Raw genomic sequence first — 20445 nt, forward strand, 5'->3', positions numbered from 1 at the left:
ATATATCGCCGCGATAACCGACGAACGTCAGTCGATGGCCGGCTCTGTACTATACTGGCGAATCATATAAATGATATATCAAGCCCGATAATAGTAAATTGCGATTAGAACAAAATCGAAAAACAAAAACGTAAATCCTTCTGCAAAATTATTATTCTCGACGATACGGCAACACGACACTTGTAATAGTAATATATAACCGACGGCCGCGAGATAGGCGACCGCAGTCGACGATCATAACTCACCTAAGACACGTACCATTAAATATCATACGCGCAGTGCTGATATCGTACATACACCCGAATTCACGTCCGCAGGTATTCGCCTGACCGTCAGCGCGGCCGACGCCCGTGTAGGTTTTGGGTCCGTCGCCTTTGGACCTTTGGACACACATCCGACGACGTTTTTCGAACACATCCGCGCCCGACCATGTCCATAACATTGCAGCGCCGATGGCCGCTGCTGCTCGTCCTGCAGTGTTCCGTCGCGTTCTTCGCCATCGGCCAGGAGCAAGTTTTGGCGCACCGGAAGTGCGAATCCAGACATTTTGCATCTCTAAACGGAAGCGGATTCGACGAATGTAACAATCAGAATGACTCGTCATTGTCGTCGCACACGGGACAGCTGGACCAACAGCGCCGATACGCCTTTTTGTCGGCCGACGACAATAAGAATGTTTCGTTTCTGGTTCAAAAAGACTTGTACCGGGGTGAGTAAGAATAGCATAACTATATAATATAATGTTTAACATGATTGATGATTATCACCGTCATCACTGTCGTATTTATAAGACGTATTTCTTATCGTGTCCAGAGTTTTTCGGCATTAGATAGGTACAGTTGTATATATATAAATAATTTTTTTTTACAAAACAATTTTCTCGAAAAATAATATTATGATCAATTTGAACTCAAATTATTGTTAATAATTCAAATCGTTTAAAAAACTTGAATTACTTAAATTACTTAACAGTAATACTTGATTAATTATGAAAATATTTTATCGTAATGACTGAAGTAGCTTAAAAAACCCGTTGCCTTCTTCTTCGATCACATACCAATTACGTTGCTGAACACCACTGTTGATATTTGCTAGTATTATTATACAACATTACGCACCAATTCAGGGTGAAAATTCCATAATATATTGCAGTGTCAGCATGATGTGATCTAGTCGTGGCTCTGTAAATTTAAAAGATAATCTTACGTACAATCATACATATTATTATGGATTTCGAGTAAATAGTATAGTAAAACAAATTTTGTGCGGGAAAGAGTATCGTTAGATTAGACAAGAGCACAACTACTATGCATCTAAATGCGTACAAGAATTTAAATATCACGCTGTTTTATATAGTATATCGTAAGTCTAAAATGCACAGTCGAATATGTTCAGTGGAAATATCTTATGATTTAATAACTTATAAATATGTTTCAAAAGTGAAACATGATTTCAAATAATATTATAATTATTATAAAACACACATATTAATTAAGTGTTTCTGTATTTGTTAGACACTTTCTTAAATACATAGGTAATTATAATATTATAATGGCTATACTAAAAGTAAGAATATAGCATACCTAGGTGTGCTCAACATCGTGTTGTGAAATAATTAGTAAATTTGTGAAATACGATAGTGACAACAACCTCCAAACAACGAAATGAAACCACCGACCAGTTTAACCCGCGAAAAAAAACCACCGCGGTAGTTAATTCAAAATGCACACACAGATTGTACTATGATGCTTATTTTGCAACGGCCATACACCCGTGTCTATCATTTTTCAGCAACAATTCCGTTAGTCAGGTTTACCCAATTCATCAAATAGGATGTCTTCAAAAGTTCAAATTCACGTGATATTATAAATTTTTAATAATCAGGTCATTTAACTGTATTAACTATAATTATTACTATTATTAGATTAATGTAAAAAAATAATAACTGGTAATTTAATTTAATTACATTAAAAAAAAACACATTTTATTTAAAAACCTAGTATTTGCCAGAATTTTCAAAATTGAGTTACTAAATCAATAATTTATTCAATTAGTCGTAGGATTATGATATGGACATTTTATGTACATACGTTATGAAACAAATTTATATATGACAAGATGATATTATGGCGTTTTTATTTATTATATTTGAATAGTTTAGTCTAGTCAAATTTATTTTTATTTGCCTTAAGCTTGTATGGAACACTCGTAATGATTTGAACATCGTTTTAATTATACTTTTCGGGTTTATCTATATTACATTTTTTTGAATATTTGTTATGATGATATATTATGTAGGCATAATTTACTTTTTGGCACAAAGGTATTTGGTCTAATTAAACATAAAAACCGAAATACAAAATCTATAATATCTATATAAATTAAATGTATATTGTAAAAGCATATGGTTATTAAATTAATAAAATATATGGACAAATTAACAAAAAATAATAATATAGTGAATAGATTAAAGATTTATACTTAAATAGTTCTGTCTTTGTTGACGTAATTATCTATTTAAATCTAATAATTATCTCTTACCTATGCAGTTTTATATAAATTTGTATTGTACCTACGAAGTTAAGAATGCCATTATAAGATAACTTAAAAAACAAAATGAAAACACTAAAATAAATTATACCTATACCAACCTATTATGTTTTTTGTTTGAACGGCTTTTAGTGTAACTTCGGGTTAATCTATAGAAATTATGTACCGTAATTATATTTTTGATTAGATGCCATTCTCTTTCTTACACCTAAATATACAAAGAGAATATTGTTGAAATGTCAAAGTAATTACACAAACTATACCTATTTAGTATAGGTATGAGTAGGTGATATTTTTTTAACGGCTTATTTTTGATACATTTGTGTCGTAGTTCAAACACTTACAATCATTTATATAATTATATTTTAATGTAAAGTTTGGATTAAACAATGAATTCTGAAAATATTAATTATACTGGTACATCATACTCGTATAGTGACGTTATTGTGTAATCCGAGACATAAAAATTTTACGGCGTATGATAGTTTGCCGAGAGAAATATTTGTCCTCGCAAATTTAAGTTATTGTGCATAAATTATTTTTTATTAGGTAATAGCTAATAACATGTATTATGGTATTAGGCGGGTATGAAACGTATAATCAAAAATCGAACAAATTATTTTTAGCCTAGTAAAACCACGATATTGCGTATCTAGGTATATGCCATCATATTACAAATATTACGCCAACTAGGCACCTATACAATGAAAACTCAAAAATATTTTTAATTTGTAAAAATTATAATACATTTTAAATATTGTTTACTACGACGACTCTTTAACCATCGATTCCCATTCTCATATTGTCTAAGCCTTTACTTATATCTTAGTATTTATAAATTTTATTAACTCAGATAACTTTTATTTAGATTTAGATGCCTTAACATTTAAAAAAAAAAAATTATCTGTTTAACAATTTTCTATTCAATAAAAGCAAATAATCTTTTATTGCCATAGTGCGCATCTCTGCAAACCTCCAAGTATTAAATATAATATGATTGTTAAAATGTTTGTTGAAATTAGTGATGTCAAAGCGTTATCACTTACATATATTAAATTTGAATACTTTAAATACACAGATATAAAGATTTTTTTTAATGGAAAACAATTTGGAATTTTCTATGGACCCTTCACACGTATGACACGCATACTAATTAATAATTAATATGTTATTTTTTTTATTTTTTTATTATTATTAATATAGTGGGAACACGTGGCAACGCATATTGCCAACGAGTGTGGGGTGGTACTTTAAGGGTTATTTTCGTGTACCATTTGTTAGTAGGTTATTAATAGTTGGTAGGTCGTAACACGTATTTTTTTATGTGTGACAACTGTGACAAGGATATGTAGCTAAAAATGCCGGCTGGTCACCCATCCGAGAGGTAGCAACTGCGGTCAGTACGAACGCTCAGTGCGTTTCCGCAGATTAAGCGTACGACCGCGCCTTACCAAGCCATTAATATGTTATTGATTTTATTGTTACTATATAATATGTTATATCGAATTTAAAAAGTTTCACTATTGATGGCCTAAAACCAGAGAACGACTCGGCCAACAAGATTTAATTCTGAACTGTAAATTACAAGCTCCATTTACATAAGTTGTGTAAAAATAACTTAAATACTTCATTGATTTTATTAAACGTGTTGTAAGAAATATGAACATTCCCCCCAATAAATGATGTTATATCTACTTAATATTTAGGTAACTCTTAAAACAAACCAAGGCAAAACGTCCGTTAATACATAAATAACATTATATATTTTCACTTTTCTACGGCCAATTAGTTATTGCGTCACATTTGCATTTATATATAATCAATACTTGATTCTAGTTACTAACTTTGGATTCAGGATTAAACATCTTAATTATAATCATTACTTCAGCTGCAGCACGGTTACCTATTATGGTTGATATACCAAGGCACGTCCTGTACCATAATTATTATGATGTGCATAATAATATTGTGATGAATGGAACGTCTGAAACTGTATCTTGCATGAGTTGCAGTCTGCAGCGTGCAGGCATATAGGTAGATGCACTAGGTGCATCAGATAATTATTGTTATTATTAGCGATTGGAAAGATATGCATTAAAAATGTATTAAACATGATGCAATTTATTGAATTAGACAAAAATTACCAAATGTGTACTAACATTATATGGTTGTATAAGATATTTAAATTTAATTCATAAAAATTAAATTTTTCAATCAGATAATCACTTCAAATCGCGCGGTTCGGAATATAATAAGATAAATTAAAGTAAATAACAATTATTCGTTGGTATTTTGTTATTGCGTTTGATACATTTTCAGAATTTATTACAATGTACTTAAAATATACCAAAATACCTATACAAAATTTCTATAAAATTTCAAGAAATTATTTTTTAAATATTCTTGCTTCACGATTAATAGTTAACAATATCACGTTTCTATCATTTATAATTTAATATCAAAAACTAAATAACCCAATAATTATTAATATTGTTTATACTTTAAAAGTCTATATATCAGTTGCAATGTATGCACTGTTGAGTAGGTATTGACAAAATATGCCACAACTATCCAATTCAGTTGCTTATCAGTAGAGGTATATTATGCCTATACATTTATGAAAACATTTTATTTATCAAATCAGCTTAAATTCAAATTATGACATTGCAAACTCTAATTAATGACTCAGTACCTATTCCTTATAAACACGTAAGTATACCTACTTGAATTTCTGTAATGATCATAGTATTTTTCTCGCATATACCTAAATATTCTATACCTACATTTTGCATTTCCATTGGTTGGTATTCGATGAATACAGTATATTCGTTCAAACACCACAAGTCAAACAAGCAAGAGTCGGATTAAGCAAAATAGAAGTTAAACAAGAAATCATTATATTCGGCTGTACAGTAGATGACAAATGCACAACTTACTAAAGTAAAAATATAATTTGAATTAATACATTTTTAAAACAAAAAATATAATTCTACAATATAATTATATTTCAATATTATATTATCGTCATACTATCAATTACTATTGTATCATATTATATTAACAGTTTCATAATATCGAAAAGCTAAAAACACGCCAATAATAATTAATACACCAAACTACATGTTTGAAAACAAAATATTACGTAATAATTATTTCAAAAATTGTACATCATAAAATATTATTAAACTTAAATAGATTGATTTTTTTTTTACCTTAAGTGACCCATTTTATTAGGTAGGTACATAGGTAAATTTTATTTTTTTTAAACACGACAGTCGCATGTATTGGACACGTTATAAATAAATTTAAAGGTTACTACAAAAAAGGCATACCTTTAGTGTGAATCTGCTTAGACCCTTAGGCCTTAATTAAAGTGACGATAATTGGAAGTTCATCGAAGAATTTTGCAATTTATTTTTGTTATATGTATATCTAATAAATAATTATTCCTGAAAATATGGTTTGTAAACTACTTATATATATATATATATATATATATATATATATATGTGTGTGTGTGTGTGTGTGTATATATATACATATGACGTGTACTTATCATTTTTTTTTCACTTCGTTATCAGTCTAATAATTCCACAATCAACGAAATACCATAATATATTACACCTACCTATGTGCTGAGTGATTTCCTTTAACTTGACATAATTAGTAGACTACTTTTTTTTATTATTATTTAAATTTATTAAAAATTCATAAAATATGTCATTGAGTACCTACAACAACTGAACGTGGTATTGCGATAAATGTATTATTCAATATTTTTTTTAAAGTTTTATGTTGTATAAAATAATTAAGTATAAATTCAATTTCAGAATTTTTCGTTTTTCTAACAAATGTATTGTAATGTATTAAACAACCACAGTTTCAAACAGTTCAACAGATTTTTATTCATATATACCTACTATAGGTATATAATTATATATCTGGGTATACTATGCCTCCAACACCATAGACTTAATAATTTTATATAAATCCATGTGTGAAGTGATAAGAAAGGAATAAGAAATAATAGCCAAGTTTTAGTGTTAATGTTTTTTTTTTTCTTATCGTTACCTATCCATAAAAAATATATATAGTGCCTATACAAGTGTATCATGAAAAAATATATTGGAATCAAATGATATTATTTTGTGGATTTGAATAAAATATATTTTATGCGGAAGTGTATCGATATCAAAAAAATTTCTCGAAAGAATTGTAATCTAATCATCATTGACTGACAACTCACCCATGTTTCAAAATAATCTAGGTTTACTCTCAATGTGCCGCTAACATTATGGAGATGGTCCATAAAATATGTTTATATATATTACTTATCCAATGATTGCAAAATAAATACTTAATACTTTTAAAATCCCGAATCGACTATACAGGGTGATTCATGCTCAACCCATTTTATTTTTTCAATAATGTAGTTAAACATAATGATTTTTGGAATTTTCAATTATACTTTAGAACTATATTTTTAAATTTTTGAGATTTTTTATGCACCTTAAGAATTGATGGGTTAAAAATGGAAAAATTGGGTACAACACTCACCAAAGCAGCTGATAATCAAAAACAAAGTAATGTCTTGTCTCGATTAGCGTTCATTCGGTAGAAGTATTTTATGTTTAATGTGAAGAGTTACTCGATTTTTACACCGTTAGCAAAGCATATTATACAACAACAAATATTATTCCGTCAGATATTTTATTACTCATCAAGTCTGTTATGCAAATATATACGCGTAAGCTAGCTGTGTTTACAACACGTCAATAACTTTTTAAATTATGATTTAGAAAAATTACCGACTGTATTTATATATATATATATTATTATTATTATTATTTTTATTGGTGAATGTTGAGCCATGCAGATTATGGTACATTTATATGGTATTTCTCTGCACAACAAAACTCTTATAATTAAAACAATTTAATTTCACGGAGTATCCAAGTATAGGTAAGTACCTGTAATAATGACTTTAAGTACCTACGCAAGTCTTAATGCTAGGAAATATTTTATAATGGGCATTTCTGGCATCCATATCTATACATAACACTACACTAGATGAATGTGTGAAAGGCCAACAAATTTATTATAAGAACAATATAAATACCTATTAAAATATTTAGATATCAAAAAAAAAAAAGGTAAAATATGCGAAAAAATATATAGCCATATAGATATAATTGTTTGTATTATTGATAAAATAATTAGGTTTGGTATATGCTACATTAAAAAATTGTGTTTTCTTATCACTGGTATTTATTTAAAGTACTTTTTTTTTATTTGTTGTAAAAATATTGATAAATTTAATATCATGTACCATTAAGCTGTTTCCTAGAAGGAGATATTTCCCAATATTTCAAATTGTTAGTAAATAAGCTCACTCGAGCATATGAGAACTTATCCTAGCGGTCAGCGGACGAAAGAAAATGTTCATAATATTGTGGTTCGTGCTCTGTGCAGGATATGTTATTAATGCTATTATATTATGTGCGTTTGCTGTCTATTACAACTTTATAATAAGCTCATACCTAACAGCCCATATTTAGTATAGGTATAGGTTAATAGGTTAATAGGTATATTGGTATTAAACGCTTGGTCATTGCCACGCGTGTCATTCAATATAATTATGTTCATTTCGCATATAGGACAACCAACCACGGCGCGATTTTTTTTTTTAATATTATAATTGAAAATCGTACAGGTGTGTGGTGCATATATTATTACAATCAGTAAACACACGAGCCAGAGTATAACATAACACGGGTTAGGCGTGACGGTCGAGAACATCGCTTACCTAACCCAATTATATACAGTTGTTATTGTATACGATAAACTCATTGTACTTTATGTTTTGGATGCTTATTAATTAATAATAAATTATTCACTTGAAACGAACGTAATAATTCGGTCGGTGCAATAATTTTATATCAAAAACTGTATTCGAAATTCGTTGTACACTTGAATACCTAATGCAGTTAAATAATACCTCGCGAGTGTAATTACAATAGGTTCCATGGCGTACACGAGTCATTTTCGAAAATTATTGCCTATTCGAAAACAATATAATTAAAAACGTCACTGACATTGAATATAGTACGTATATGGTATATGCCCTGAGTAATAATAAAATATGATGACATAAAATACCTACATCACGTATTCACGTATAAAACGTATATTTAACGAATTGTTTTGAACGATGCATCATCGACTGTGACAAATAAAAAATAATAATACATTTATTAGTGAGTAGGTGCGTAATCGATATATTTACTGTATAGAAACAGCTTACTATAGAGAAAGGTAATAAGTAAATCTCATTTATTTATTTCGTAAAATGTTGTCGATTAAATGAAAAAAAATAATAATAATAATAACAACTAACCGAATATAATTACAAATTTTAACGCAAATAAACTGTTGTTTAGATCACTATATTATTGTAATTTGTGTAGATGTACTTTATATATCCATATTACGATTGAACGATGTTGTAAAATCATCTGAAAATTCCCAATATGGCTATATTAATTCAATAATAAAAATTTGCAACACCAAATTGTATTTGATTTAATTAAAACATTATGGATAACAAAGAAAAAAACCAAACGATACAGATTTACAACTGATAAATGCCATTTGAATATTTGATCAATTTTATGACGAAATTACTTTTTATCAATGATATTAAATTAAAATATTCGTAATCATATTTTAAAATATTACTATCTAAAAGAAACGACTTGACCAACCTTGTAAATATATTATTTATTGTGTTATATAATTTTATTGTTTTTAATATGGCTGATGGTGGGACTATAACGGCTTTACCTTTAAAAATGTATAATCAAATTGTTTTTATTTTTACATTATTATAAAATGTATTTCAATATTAATATTACTAAAAACACACTTTTACAACAAGTGGCAAGTGCAATAACCAAATATTGGTAAGGACTCAAAGATGAGCTGATTATGCACTATATTTTTAATTGAATTATCCCGAGTCTATATACTGTGTTTTCAAAACAAGCGTGCACACGTTCATGAACACATCTCAATTATTATTTATCACTTTATCGAAATTTGAATTTTCTAATTAAAAAGTTAATTTATAAAATAAATCCCAACAAATGCGTTTTTTGCAGTTAAAAACTAGGTACTGCCACTATTGCACCACTATACGATAATTATCCACCTACATAACTACGTATTATATTTTTATGTGTGCGATTCGATTTTGGGATGAGCGGAGTGGAGGTGGGCTCTCACATAATATTTAAAGTTGCATATTATTTTTCCCATCACCGATAACAATATTATAACTTCTGCCTACCATCTGCATACGTCGTATAATAATATAACAACGTGTTCGCTGGTCATCTGCTGTCAAAACTACGCACGTCACTCATATTCAGAATACTACAGAGATATACTTGCGTAGTGGTTATTGACTCGAGTGCAGATCCATGCTCCGTATGTTGGAATCGCATAATGTATGCGTATGTAGGGACTAATGAATAGTTTAATAGTGCATTAGTGCATAATAGTCATAATACACACACATTCGTAATGTTAATATTTATAAATGCATCTACGTGACAATATTAAAACGTAAGTGAATTCCCACGATGTTATTATTATATCACGGTAATATTATTCAGAAAAACTTAATTATAATAATATCATATACATAATATTTATATATATAGGTCGGCGTCGTTAAACATTCATTTTTTGGCCAAACATAAACCGTTGTTGCTTGCCGAGAGACAGTAATAAAATATAATATGTTACGTTATACAACGATCGTAGATTTTTTTATTTTATATTTATATTTGAAACGTAGAGACCATAAATTATGACTTATGATGACAAAACTAATTAATTTAATGACAAATAAAAAAAATAAAAACCACTACCGGCGAATGCTGCAGGTGACTTCTTGCAGTGCAATAATCCGTATTTAACACATTAATTAGGGTGATTACGTTGTTCAATGTATAGGTAGGTACGCCATATATAGAGCCAAATTAATTTAGCACCTATAATATATATATATATATATATATATATATATATATATATATATATATTACTTCTACATCTCATTATCTCGATAATATATAGTTTAAATGTCTTTCTTTACAGCAATTTCATGTTCACCAAAATCCTAAACGTAAAAAGTCTTTCACTTTCTTATGCAATCATAAAAAAAAACATTATCTGAAAGTTCCTTGATATGCCAAATTTTTTTGGTAAGTTAAGTAATTTTACTTAGTCTCCCAAAATAATTTAGGCTATTTGCATCAATTGTAGTTATTCTTAAATAATAAACATAAATTAGGTATTTATATGTATTAATATACGCAATAGTGCTAAATTCTCTAATAACGTTCGTCTGTGAAAACTGAAAAAAGTAGAATTATTATTCATATAATGTCGCTATTAATTAAATTGTGACAATATTATCTACCGATTGTAGGTAATAGTGTCATGTCATTAGTGACAAATTCTTACGTATAGTGTACTCGATTATTTTTCAAAAACGATGCGGGTTGGTATGATAGTCAAAACTACTAAAAAGTAAAAACGTTCAAAATATTTTTTATTTAAAACGACAATGACCTTCAAGAAGGTATAACTAAAAAATTTTCATTGCGGGCGCGGTGTGCTTTCTACAAAAAAAACTCGTCTAGCCAGGCGCACGCGGTCATCTGCTTATATTAATAATAATACATATATCGTACACTCTTATTAATATAAAAATATATTATAATATAAGACATACCTACGCAAGGTCATCCAGTTCCGATGCACTTTAAAGCACTGCCGCGGTCGTATACATCGGTATTATAACAACATTATGCAACGACAACTCAGACCAAAAAGTTGCATAATAATATTTTAAACAGCATAAACACACTCACACATATTATATTCGACTTACGCGGTTAGCGGATATGTATATTTTTTATTATTTTTATATCTATAATTTCTCCATCTATACATTTTCTTTCTCTCTCTTCTCTTCTCTAATTTTCTTTCTTATTCTCTTTCTTACTCTCCTATACCCAGAAGTTAAATTAGTGTTAGTTTTTTTTTGCTGGAAAACTTGAAGAAGGCACCGAATTTCATAAATGAAACTAGAGTTCAAATTTGTGTCGTCTTTCATTCTTGTCAATACCTTCTTACTAGCTACTATTGTCCACAAATTTCTTAGTTTCTTCCAAAAACAAACATGAATACTGAATAGTTAAATAAAAACAAAATAATGTGAATTATATTCGTATAACTATCTAATAGATACATATTTAAAAAATTAATTATTAACGTAAACAAGTTCAACATTTTGTGGAAAGTACGCTAGCTTATTTTGAAGAAATCCATGAGAAATATTTTCTTATGGTATATACTATATTTATTTGGGTCCGTACTCCGTATATCTATTATCTGATTAGTATATCAGTGATGAATTTCTAGAGAGGGCTAAATAATTTTATAAAAAGATTGTTCCTCCAACTCCCTTCCTATTCGTGATTATAAAATTGGATTAGAATTTAGATGAAATCTCTTCTTTAATAAGAGACATCACTTATTGTGTATCATTTGGCAACGTTTTTTTTAACAAATATTTTAAACATTTGCTAGGTAGACATTTTAATTGTAATTAATTCAAAATAAATATAGATAGGCATTAAGTAATTTAACTTGAATAGTTGAATATTTAAACTATGAACCTAAACGTTAAAAAAAATCGTTATAGTGCGTTATACAATAACAAAATGATGACAATCCGGAATCCGATAAATCGGACAGAATTATAATAATAATAAGCATAATATAGTCAATAATAGTTGTATGGTTTGGCGATGAGTGTTTTTTTATATATCATTAAATTGAGCTTTACTGATAATGGGTCTAGACTCAAGTCTTATAAATTTTACATTTTTAATGTTTATGTATTGGTTTTACGTATGCATATATATATTTTTGTTCCTTTGATTATGAATTTATTAAGATTCTGATTTGATATCATTCATACATAGAAATATATTCTGATATTTATATAGACATTTTAAGGGTTCCTTTAATAATACTTAGATTTCTTGTACCATTTAAGCGTTTAAAGAGTATCCTGTCGTAACTTTTCAAATTAAAATCACGCTTTTATCTCACTAATTTTTGACCAGATTACCTTTTTTGAAAATGTGGATGTTTGAAAATCGAAGTTCAAAAAAACCTGGCCTATTTCTACAAAAAATTACTCGAAAAATAAAAAACCATGTTATGGTAAATATATAATGTCTATACTTTATAATGACGACTAAAGGAGTGTTTGTAAAAAGAAAAACAATTTTGTTCGTTTAACTGTTAAACTAAATCCGTAAAATATTACTCATAACTCATAAGTTATTATACCTACCTATAGGTACTATATTTTTAACTAATCTGTAAATGTTTGACTGACTAGAGTTATAATAATAAAATGTTTGATAACTTATTTAAGGAATTATTTAAGTGTAAATGATCAGTTTTTTCTTTCCAACCCCGGAACACGAGATCTATGCCAATGGATGATGGATTGATTATAAACTGGTCAACTTTCAAAATACAATAACGTATCAGTCGTATCACGTTGTAAGTTGTAACTTGTGAGTGCATGTATATATTACAACATTTATCATTTAATATTTATGTGTATGGTTACTGCCTACTCGTATAAGTCGTATATTATAATATTACACCTATACCTACCGTTTGTTTCAATATACGATTCGAGAGAAAATAAGCGTTTGATTACTCGGAGACTACAACTATAATAATGTTAGAATATAATAATATACAATTTGTGAAAAATAATTTTGCACTTCTTGCAAATGAAAGGAATATATATTATATATATAATGAAACAAACTCGTTCTATGTTCTATAATATTTTATAAATTAATTTATATCGCTAGTATTAATACGTATATTTTAAATGCTTTAAGCAGTTTGAGCTATAATAAACCAATAATTGGAAATCATATAATATATGATAACAATTTTTTAGCTCCATTAAGAAACATTCTATAACTCTATGCTTTGAAAAAGTATATGTTATTATACCTGCAAAATGTCTGATTAAAATACCGTTAATATTTCAAATATGATATAATGGGTACAGGAGAACTTCGATTAACTAAACCTCCGTTATACGAACCCTTTATTATCCGAACGTTATTTCGTTTCAATTTGTGTTTCTGAAAGCTCTTTTATTCGAACGCCAATGCGTAATATATCATAATAACGCACACGCCCAGTCGCAGTTTATTAGCGCGTAGCAGCGATTTGCCAATGGCCAATTCTTCAAATAAAAATTTATGATTGTCAAAAACAAATGATAATTAATAATTCATACATCATATAATAAGTCTTTATAATATTTAGTAATATTCCTTATATTCGTAATTAGCAATAAACTAATAACATACTAAATATATTGTATGATAAGTCGACAATATGCAATAATAATTCCATATTTGGCTGTAGTCAATTTGCTCCAAAATTGACCCAAAATATTTACAACATGTGTAATTTGCACCATTTTTTTAAAATGCGTTTGTAATTTGCACCAAAATTAAAATCGATTGTTTTTTCGATAGTATTTTGATAATACAAACTTCCACGTTTTTATATCCTAATATAAATTTAGCTTAGTTTTTATTTATAAAATAGCTGAGCTTATACACATATTGATGTAAGTACTAAGTTTATATAAAATTGTATAATTATGAATATAAAAAAAAGTTGGCCAATTAAAAAAATTATATGTTATTAAATCGTTATATTATTATTGTCATTCGTGTTAATCTAGTCTCGACATCTACGAAGATACCGAGGAAAAATCGAATATTTCAAAATCGAATATTCGATAATCGAACAAATAAATAATCATTTTGGTGCAAATTACAAACACTATTTTTGGCTACCTGAAGTGGTGCAAATTACATATCTTTAATTTGGTGCAAATTACAAATTCTCCCGTATTTACAGTACAAATAATATTATTTTTTTAATTTCTATTATCCGAAATTTCGCCTATCCAAACAGTATGATCCCAATTAGTTCAGATAATCGAGGTTCTACTATACCTACATTGTGTATTATCGTTATAGTTAGGTAGCCAGTAGTAACTTTACTAACATTTCATATTAGTTTTAAAATGCGTAAATTACTTGTTTATAGCCTTTAGGTAACGATTCTCGAGTAAAACATATTACATTTACATTAGATTTAAAATATAATATAAATGTGAAAATAATTGCTAAACAATAGCAATATTGTAAATATTTACCGAGAGGTTACCGACGACCATGTCTTCATATTCTGTGCAGTCAATATGCGTCCGATCATCCATATGGTGTAATTCCATTAAATTTCAGCAGGTGCAAACATTTTATCGGTCCAATAATCGTAAATACATATAATAAGTAATATTTAAAGCTAGCTCATGTATAGGCATCTTTTTATATTTAATAACAATATATCGTACACAAATATTAAAATCTGTATATTTTAAACATCGATCCGTACATAATACATTATGCATATAAAAATATAATATTTATATGAAATAAACTACAGTGTTAACAACATTTTTAAATAAGTTTATAAAAATGTCGACAAATATTTCTATAATTCAGAAACAGTTAAAAATCCAAACAAGTCTCAAAAATCCAAAAAAAGCACTACAAATTAAAAAAATCATTTTTATTTTCGTTCATAAGCAATCCAACGTTAATAATGTATTTCTATTTTTTTTTATTACAATATTATCTAAATTAAAAAAGAAAAAACAAGTACCTATATTTTAATTTATATTTAATATATTTTTTTTAAGTTAAAATTTTATTTTGCGGGCTTTGAGCTCAACTTAATCAATGGTTAAGTATTAAATGACTATATAATATATATTATATATATTTCATAAAATGTTATTTTGCAATATTAATTAATACAAAATAAGTATTACTACTAAAATTTCAACGGGCCCACCGGCCCTTAAAGTATTCGGGCCCCTGTACTCAAGGTCCATCAGACCCCATTGTGAGGGTTCTGTATACCGGTATGAAAATTGGCAACAACGATTAAAACTTCGTACGCAATCGAGTAGTTAAAAAACAGGTAAAATCGTACGGAATCGTGTTGCTTAAAAAGGTATCGCCGATAACGAACGTACGCAATCGTGTTTTACCCATATTATCAGGCGGTGCAAATGCACCGTCGTGCACCCCGTAATTTCGCAACTGGAGCCATCATCTACATTTGTCGAGTTTTTCCACACTCACCAAAAAATTATCTGGTTGAACGTGACTTTATATGGCGATATGACCTGCAGTGTTCAAAATAAGTGAAGGAATGTCCTAGATTTGTTTATTTGTCATATATGACTTATACACATTTTAGGGTTGGGGGAAGGGGGTGAATATCACTCCTATATATCTTTTTTTATAGCATACATTTTAGTTTCTTCGCTTGGTGTCTTTTACCCACCTATATATATATATATATATATACTTACAATTAACTATAATGTATTTTGAATTTAAAATATAACAAATATTACATTTAAGTTATATAAATATATGATTAAATACATTTATTATGCTTAAAGTATTTATGCACATACCAATGGCTGCAGCCCCCTCCCCCCCGATATGTTAATAAAATTTAAAAATTATTTCAATGGTCTACAATATTCACTCAAAAAGTATTAAATTGTATTTTACTAATTTTAAATTATCATCTTTATTTTGTTAGTTTTCTATAGCTTCGTAATGCACCGCTGTGTATAAAATTGATCAGCCCCCCCCCCAAAAAAAAAAAAATCCTGGCTACGCTGCTGGCACATACAATTTATAAATTCTAACAGAAAGTATACAAAAAAATAGTTAGAAACTTTTTTAAATACAAATTATATTCGTTATATTTATTAATTTTTTATAAAATTAATCAAAAGGGTTGTAACTTTAAACAGTTTAAACTGTTTAAACTCTATATCGAAAAGATTATATATCAACTTATTATCATCATAAAATTGTAAGAAATTACGTTTATCTAAATGTATTAGATCTAGTATTCCCAATTTAGATGAGCAAACAAACAGGTGTTCTTTTTTTTTATCAAAAAAGTAATAAAATTTATAATATTAATAAATATCAATGTTAATTATATTGTTGTAAAACTAATTTAAAAAACAATCGTAAAAATGAAAATGTTTTAAAAGACACGAACATAAATTGAATAATATTTGTAAATAATTATAAGGATGTTATATTGTTTTTGACAAAATAATTGGAGGGATTGAATATATAATATGAATTATAAAAAATGGAGAGATAGCAACCTACTCCACTTCGACCACTGGATATGACGTCCGCAGAATTCGTCCTTCTGTATGCCAGGACTTTGTGATTCCTAATAAAAAAAAAGGACTAATTGGCGATCATCAATCCCCTAAAAGACGCTTTTTCTGAAAAACAGGCTCCAGTGCCGTATCTCATCGTTAAATCATAAATAGTTATGACTAATGACATACTTATAATAATACGTTGAACAATATGTCGAAGCATTGACATGAGAATTTCGCAAAGGCGACTGCAGTTCGCAAAACCGTAATAACTAATAATATGTAATAAAATGTACCTACACGTAACAAACAGCATAACATTGTAACTTGTAAGTATTTATCTACCACAGGTATAATACCAGACTCGAGTGATATAATTATAATAATTACAGTCAATCGGATTCCATACATATTCTCGCGCGCACACACACACACATATATGTATATATTTTTAGGCTTAGATTTTTAATGAATTATCGCATAATCAGCAGTCGTGATTTTTTTTCTACAAAGTTGCTTAAATCTTTGTCTGACGTTTACCCATAATATCATAGTAACATCATTACACTCATTGTGTGCATATAATATATAAACTATGTGTACAGAGTGATTATATTATAAAAAATCTGTAAGCCTATGTATTTTTTAGAACACAATTTTTTCGAAAAATTACACAATTTTTTATCGTTATAATTTTCTTATTTTTTTTTTTTTTGCAAATAACAAAATAATTACGTTTTTCAGTTCAGCAAAATATTTTTCTGAGAATTCGTATCAATAATATAATTAAATATAAAACGAAAAATGACCGCAGTAGATATTAATATACAGTAAATATATTAATAATGTATTATAAATCTTTACGTACAAAATGACTCTTTTACGTGATAAAATACACATGCTGTATATTATGTAAATTCATTACTATAGGTAGGTTATATTATTATTATATTATTATACTGTACTGCAGTGGCCTAATTACTTTCTCGTGCACCGTGACTAGGCGTCAATTTTATTCAAAACAAACACATAATAATAGAACAGGTACCTATACAGAATACGCATTGCACGTAAATGTGTAATGATGTTATAACAATAATAATAATAATAATATGCAAAACCGCAGTCGTCTTCTATTTATTTTGCGACCGAGAAAAAAATAGAAGCAACAATAATAACAACACTCTAATCCTACCCACGCGGAGTATAACCAGCTAACATTATGTAATATTATTTTGTTTTGGCTTCATTTTTTCCACACTATTTAACACTACAGACCGCGTCGATCTGATTTCAGGCATTTCAGTCCCGTCATCGTCATTCGTCGTTCACCGTTTGCGCCTAATTATGGGCCTTAAATAATAGGTACATTATTATCATAAAGTTAGATTGTTGTTTCGCATAATTTCTGTTCGTACAATTTCACCAACACCACAACAACTTAAGCTGCAATTATATATTGATACATTATTATTATTACTAACGACGAAGATAAATAATAATATGAGATATTTAAAAATTATTAATAATTCGTGCCTATATTATTTTCAATATTTTTGAATAGCTACAATAACAACTTATTAAGACCTTATATAAAACTTGTACCTAGGTATTGATAATTATAGAAAAAATCGAAGTGTCTATGAATACCATCACAAAATAGTCTAAGTATATTTAGAAAATTAAAGGTATGATAATAATACTTTGTAAAAATTTAAAGTATCTACACTTCTACAATTAACCTATTTTGTTTTTAAATTACTACCAAATAAAAAATCGATTTTGTCAAAAACTACGAGTAGTTTTGCGTAAAAATTCCAGTTTTACCATAATTTTTTTTTTCAAAATCATTAAGAAAAATAGATTGTATAACTTTGACCTTTCAAAGTACTATAAAAGTTTATTTTTCTACTAGATAAGGTATTAAAGTTAAAAATCCAAAAATGTATACAGTTCTAAATGATGATGACACAAAACACACAAAACATTAGATAGGTTCAACACATCATTGTAAAATCAATACATACTCAATACATCACTTTACTCAGAATCTAAAAATGCCATAAATATTACTTTGACAAAAATATCTTAAATTGATTTTTGACTAATTTAAAATATTTAACGATTTTCATTATGTTATTATCAATACATACTGGATAATAATCACAAGCCATTGCATCGTATAGGTTACGATTTGTTTCTATTTTTTAAAATATTATCATTTATCAAGTATACCTACTTAATAAAATATTTATGAAAAATTGATCTTACTATCATGCATATTTATTTTAGATTTTTGGGGCGGTTTATGATGCATATCTCTGCATGTTAATAGCATAGTATGAAAGATCTATACCTAACTCTCAAGCCCTGAAAACCAAACTATTATGTAGATACAGACGCCCACGATTGCGCCTGTTTCGCCTCAACGTGAAAGCGACGACCTTGATTTAATTATGTCACCGTTAGTTAATGCGCGTGTGGTCTCGATATTTTTCTTATTTATCTAAATTATCGTTTACCAGAAAAATATACTTTAAAACGAGAGATTGCGGACCGAGACGATGCGATGACGTCGTTGTCCGATAAAAAATTTGAGATTTGAATTCTAGTAACGTTCATATTATAATATGTTTGTATGAATATAAAAATATGATATAGCCCGGATTTCCTCAAACGGCTTTCATTTTCTACCAATATGCATGCTTGATCGGTACCAAATGAAATATTACATATTATTATTATCTTCATTATAATATCTTTCACGTGTGTCCTACAAATCGATATTTTTTAAATGTATATTTACGATTTGTTAAAATTAAGTAATATCACTGATGGGGTCTTTGGAAAAATAATATTTATTATTTTTAATTAATTATTTAACGTTTATATAATTTATATTTATCTGAGAATTAAAAGCTGCACAAAAATACTTGTTGAGACTATTATTCAATATTGTGGCCTGTATGACTATAATCTCCAGGAATAATTAATAATATAACTTGTATACACTGTGATAAAGCAAAAATGTAGTACCTACGTGCACAATATATATCTATCTATTTCTTTTTACTCATATATTATGATTTATCATTTATATATACATATATGTGTATTGTATATATTATATAATGTATGTAAGTATATGTATAATGAACGCACTCTAATTATATATATATATATATATACGCATATACGCATGTTGGTATATTTATATGTTAAAGGTTTATTATATAATAAATAATTAACTTACCCTAATTCGACTGCAGACTTGTCATATATTTTATGAACAAATAAGGAAGAAGTAATAGTTATACTATTTATTTGCTTATAATTTAATACTAATTAAAATATTATTTATATACTTGAAGTATTGAAAAAAAATATATCTAAAACAAATGTTTTTACTTATTTGCCGGTTTTTTTTTCAATTTAAGGCGTATACCTATTACATCATAATTTATGTAAATCGGTGAAAAGAGAGTGCA

The 20445-nt window shown here is 27.9% G+C and overlaps 1 protein-coding gene across 1 annotated transcript in view; it reads left to right on the forward strand.

Moving 5' to 3' along the window:
- The window catches only part of LOC107164017 (nose resistant to fluoxetine protein 6-like), a 74270-nt gene continuing 53825 nt past the window's right edge, over positions 1-20445 (forward strand). The window contains exon 1 of the mRNA XM_089217532.1: positions 1-709. Coding sequence (XP_089073658.1) covers positions 430-709 — 280 coding nt within the window. The 5' untranslated portion in view covers positions 1-429. The remainder of the gene's footprint in view (positions 710-20445) is intronic.

This window comes from Diuraphis noxia, unplaced genomic scaffold (genome assembly GCF_037042655.1).
Source record: "Diuraphis noxia isolate RWA-SAM2 unplaced genomic scaffold, SU_Dnox_SAM2 contig0001, whole genome shotgun sequence".
In the NCBI taxonomy this organism is placed as follows: domain Eukaryota; kingdom Metazoa; phylum Arthropoda; class Insecta; order Hemiptera; family Aphididae; genus Diuraphis; species Diuraphis noxia.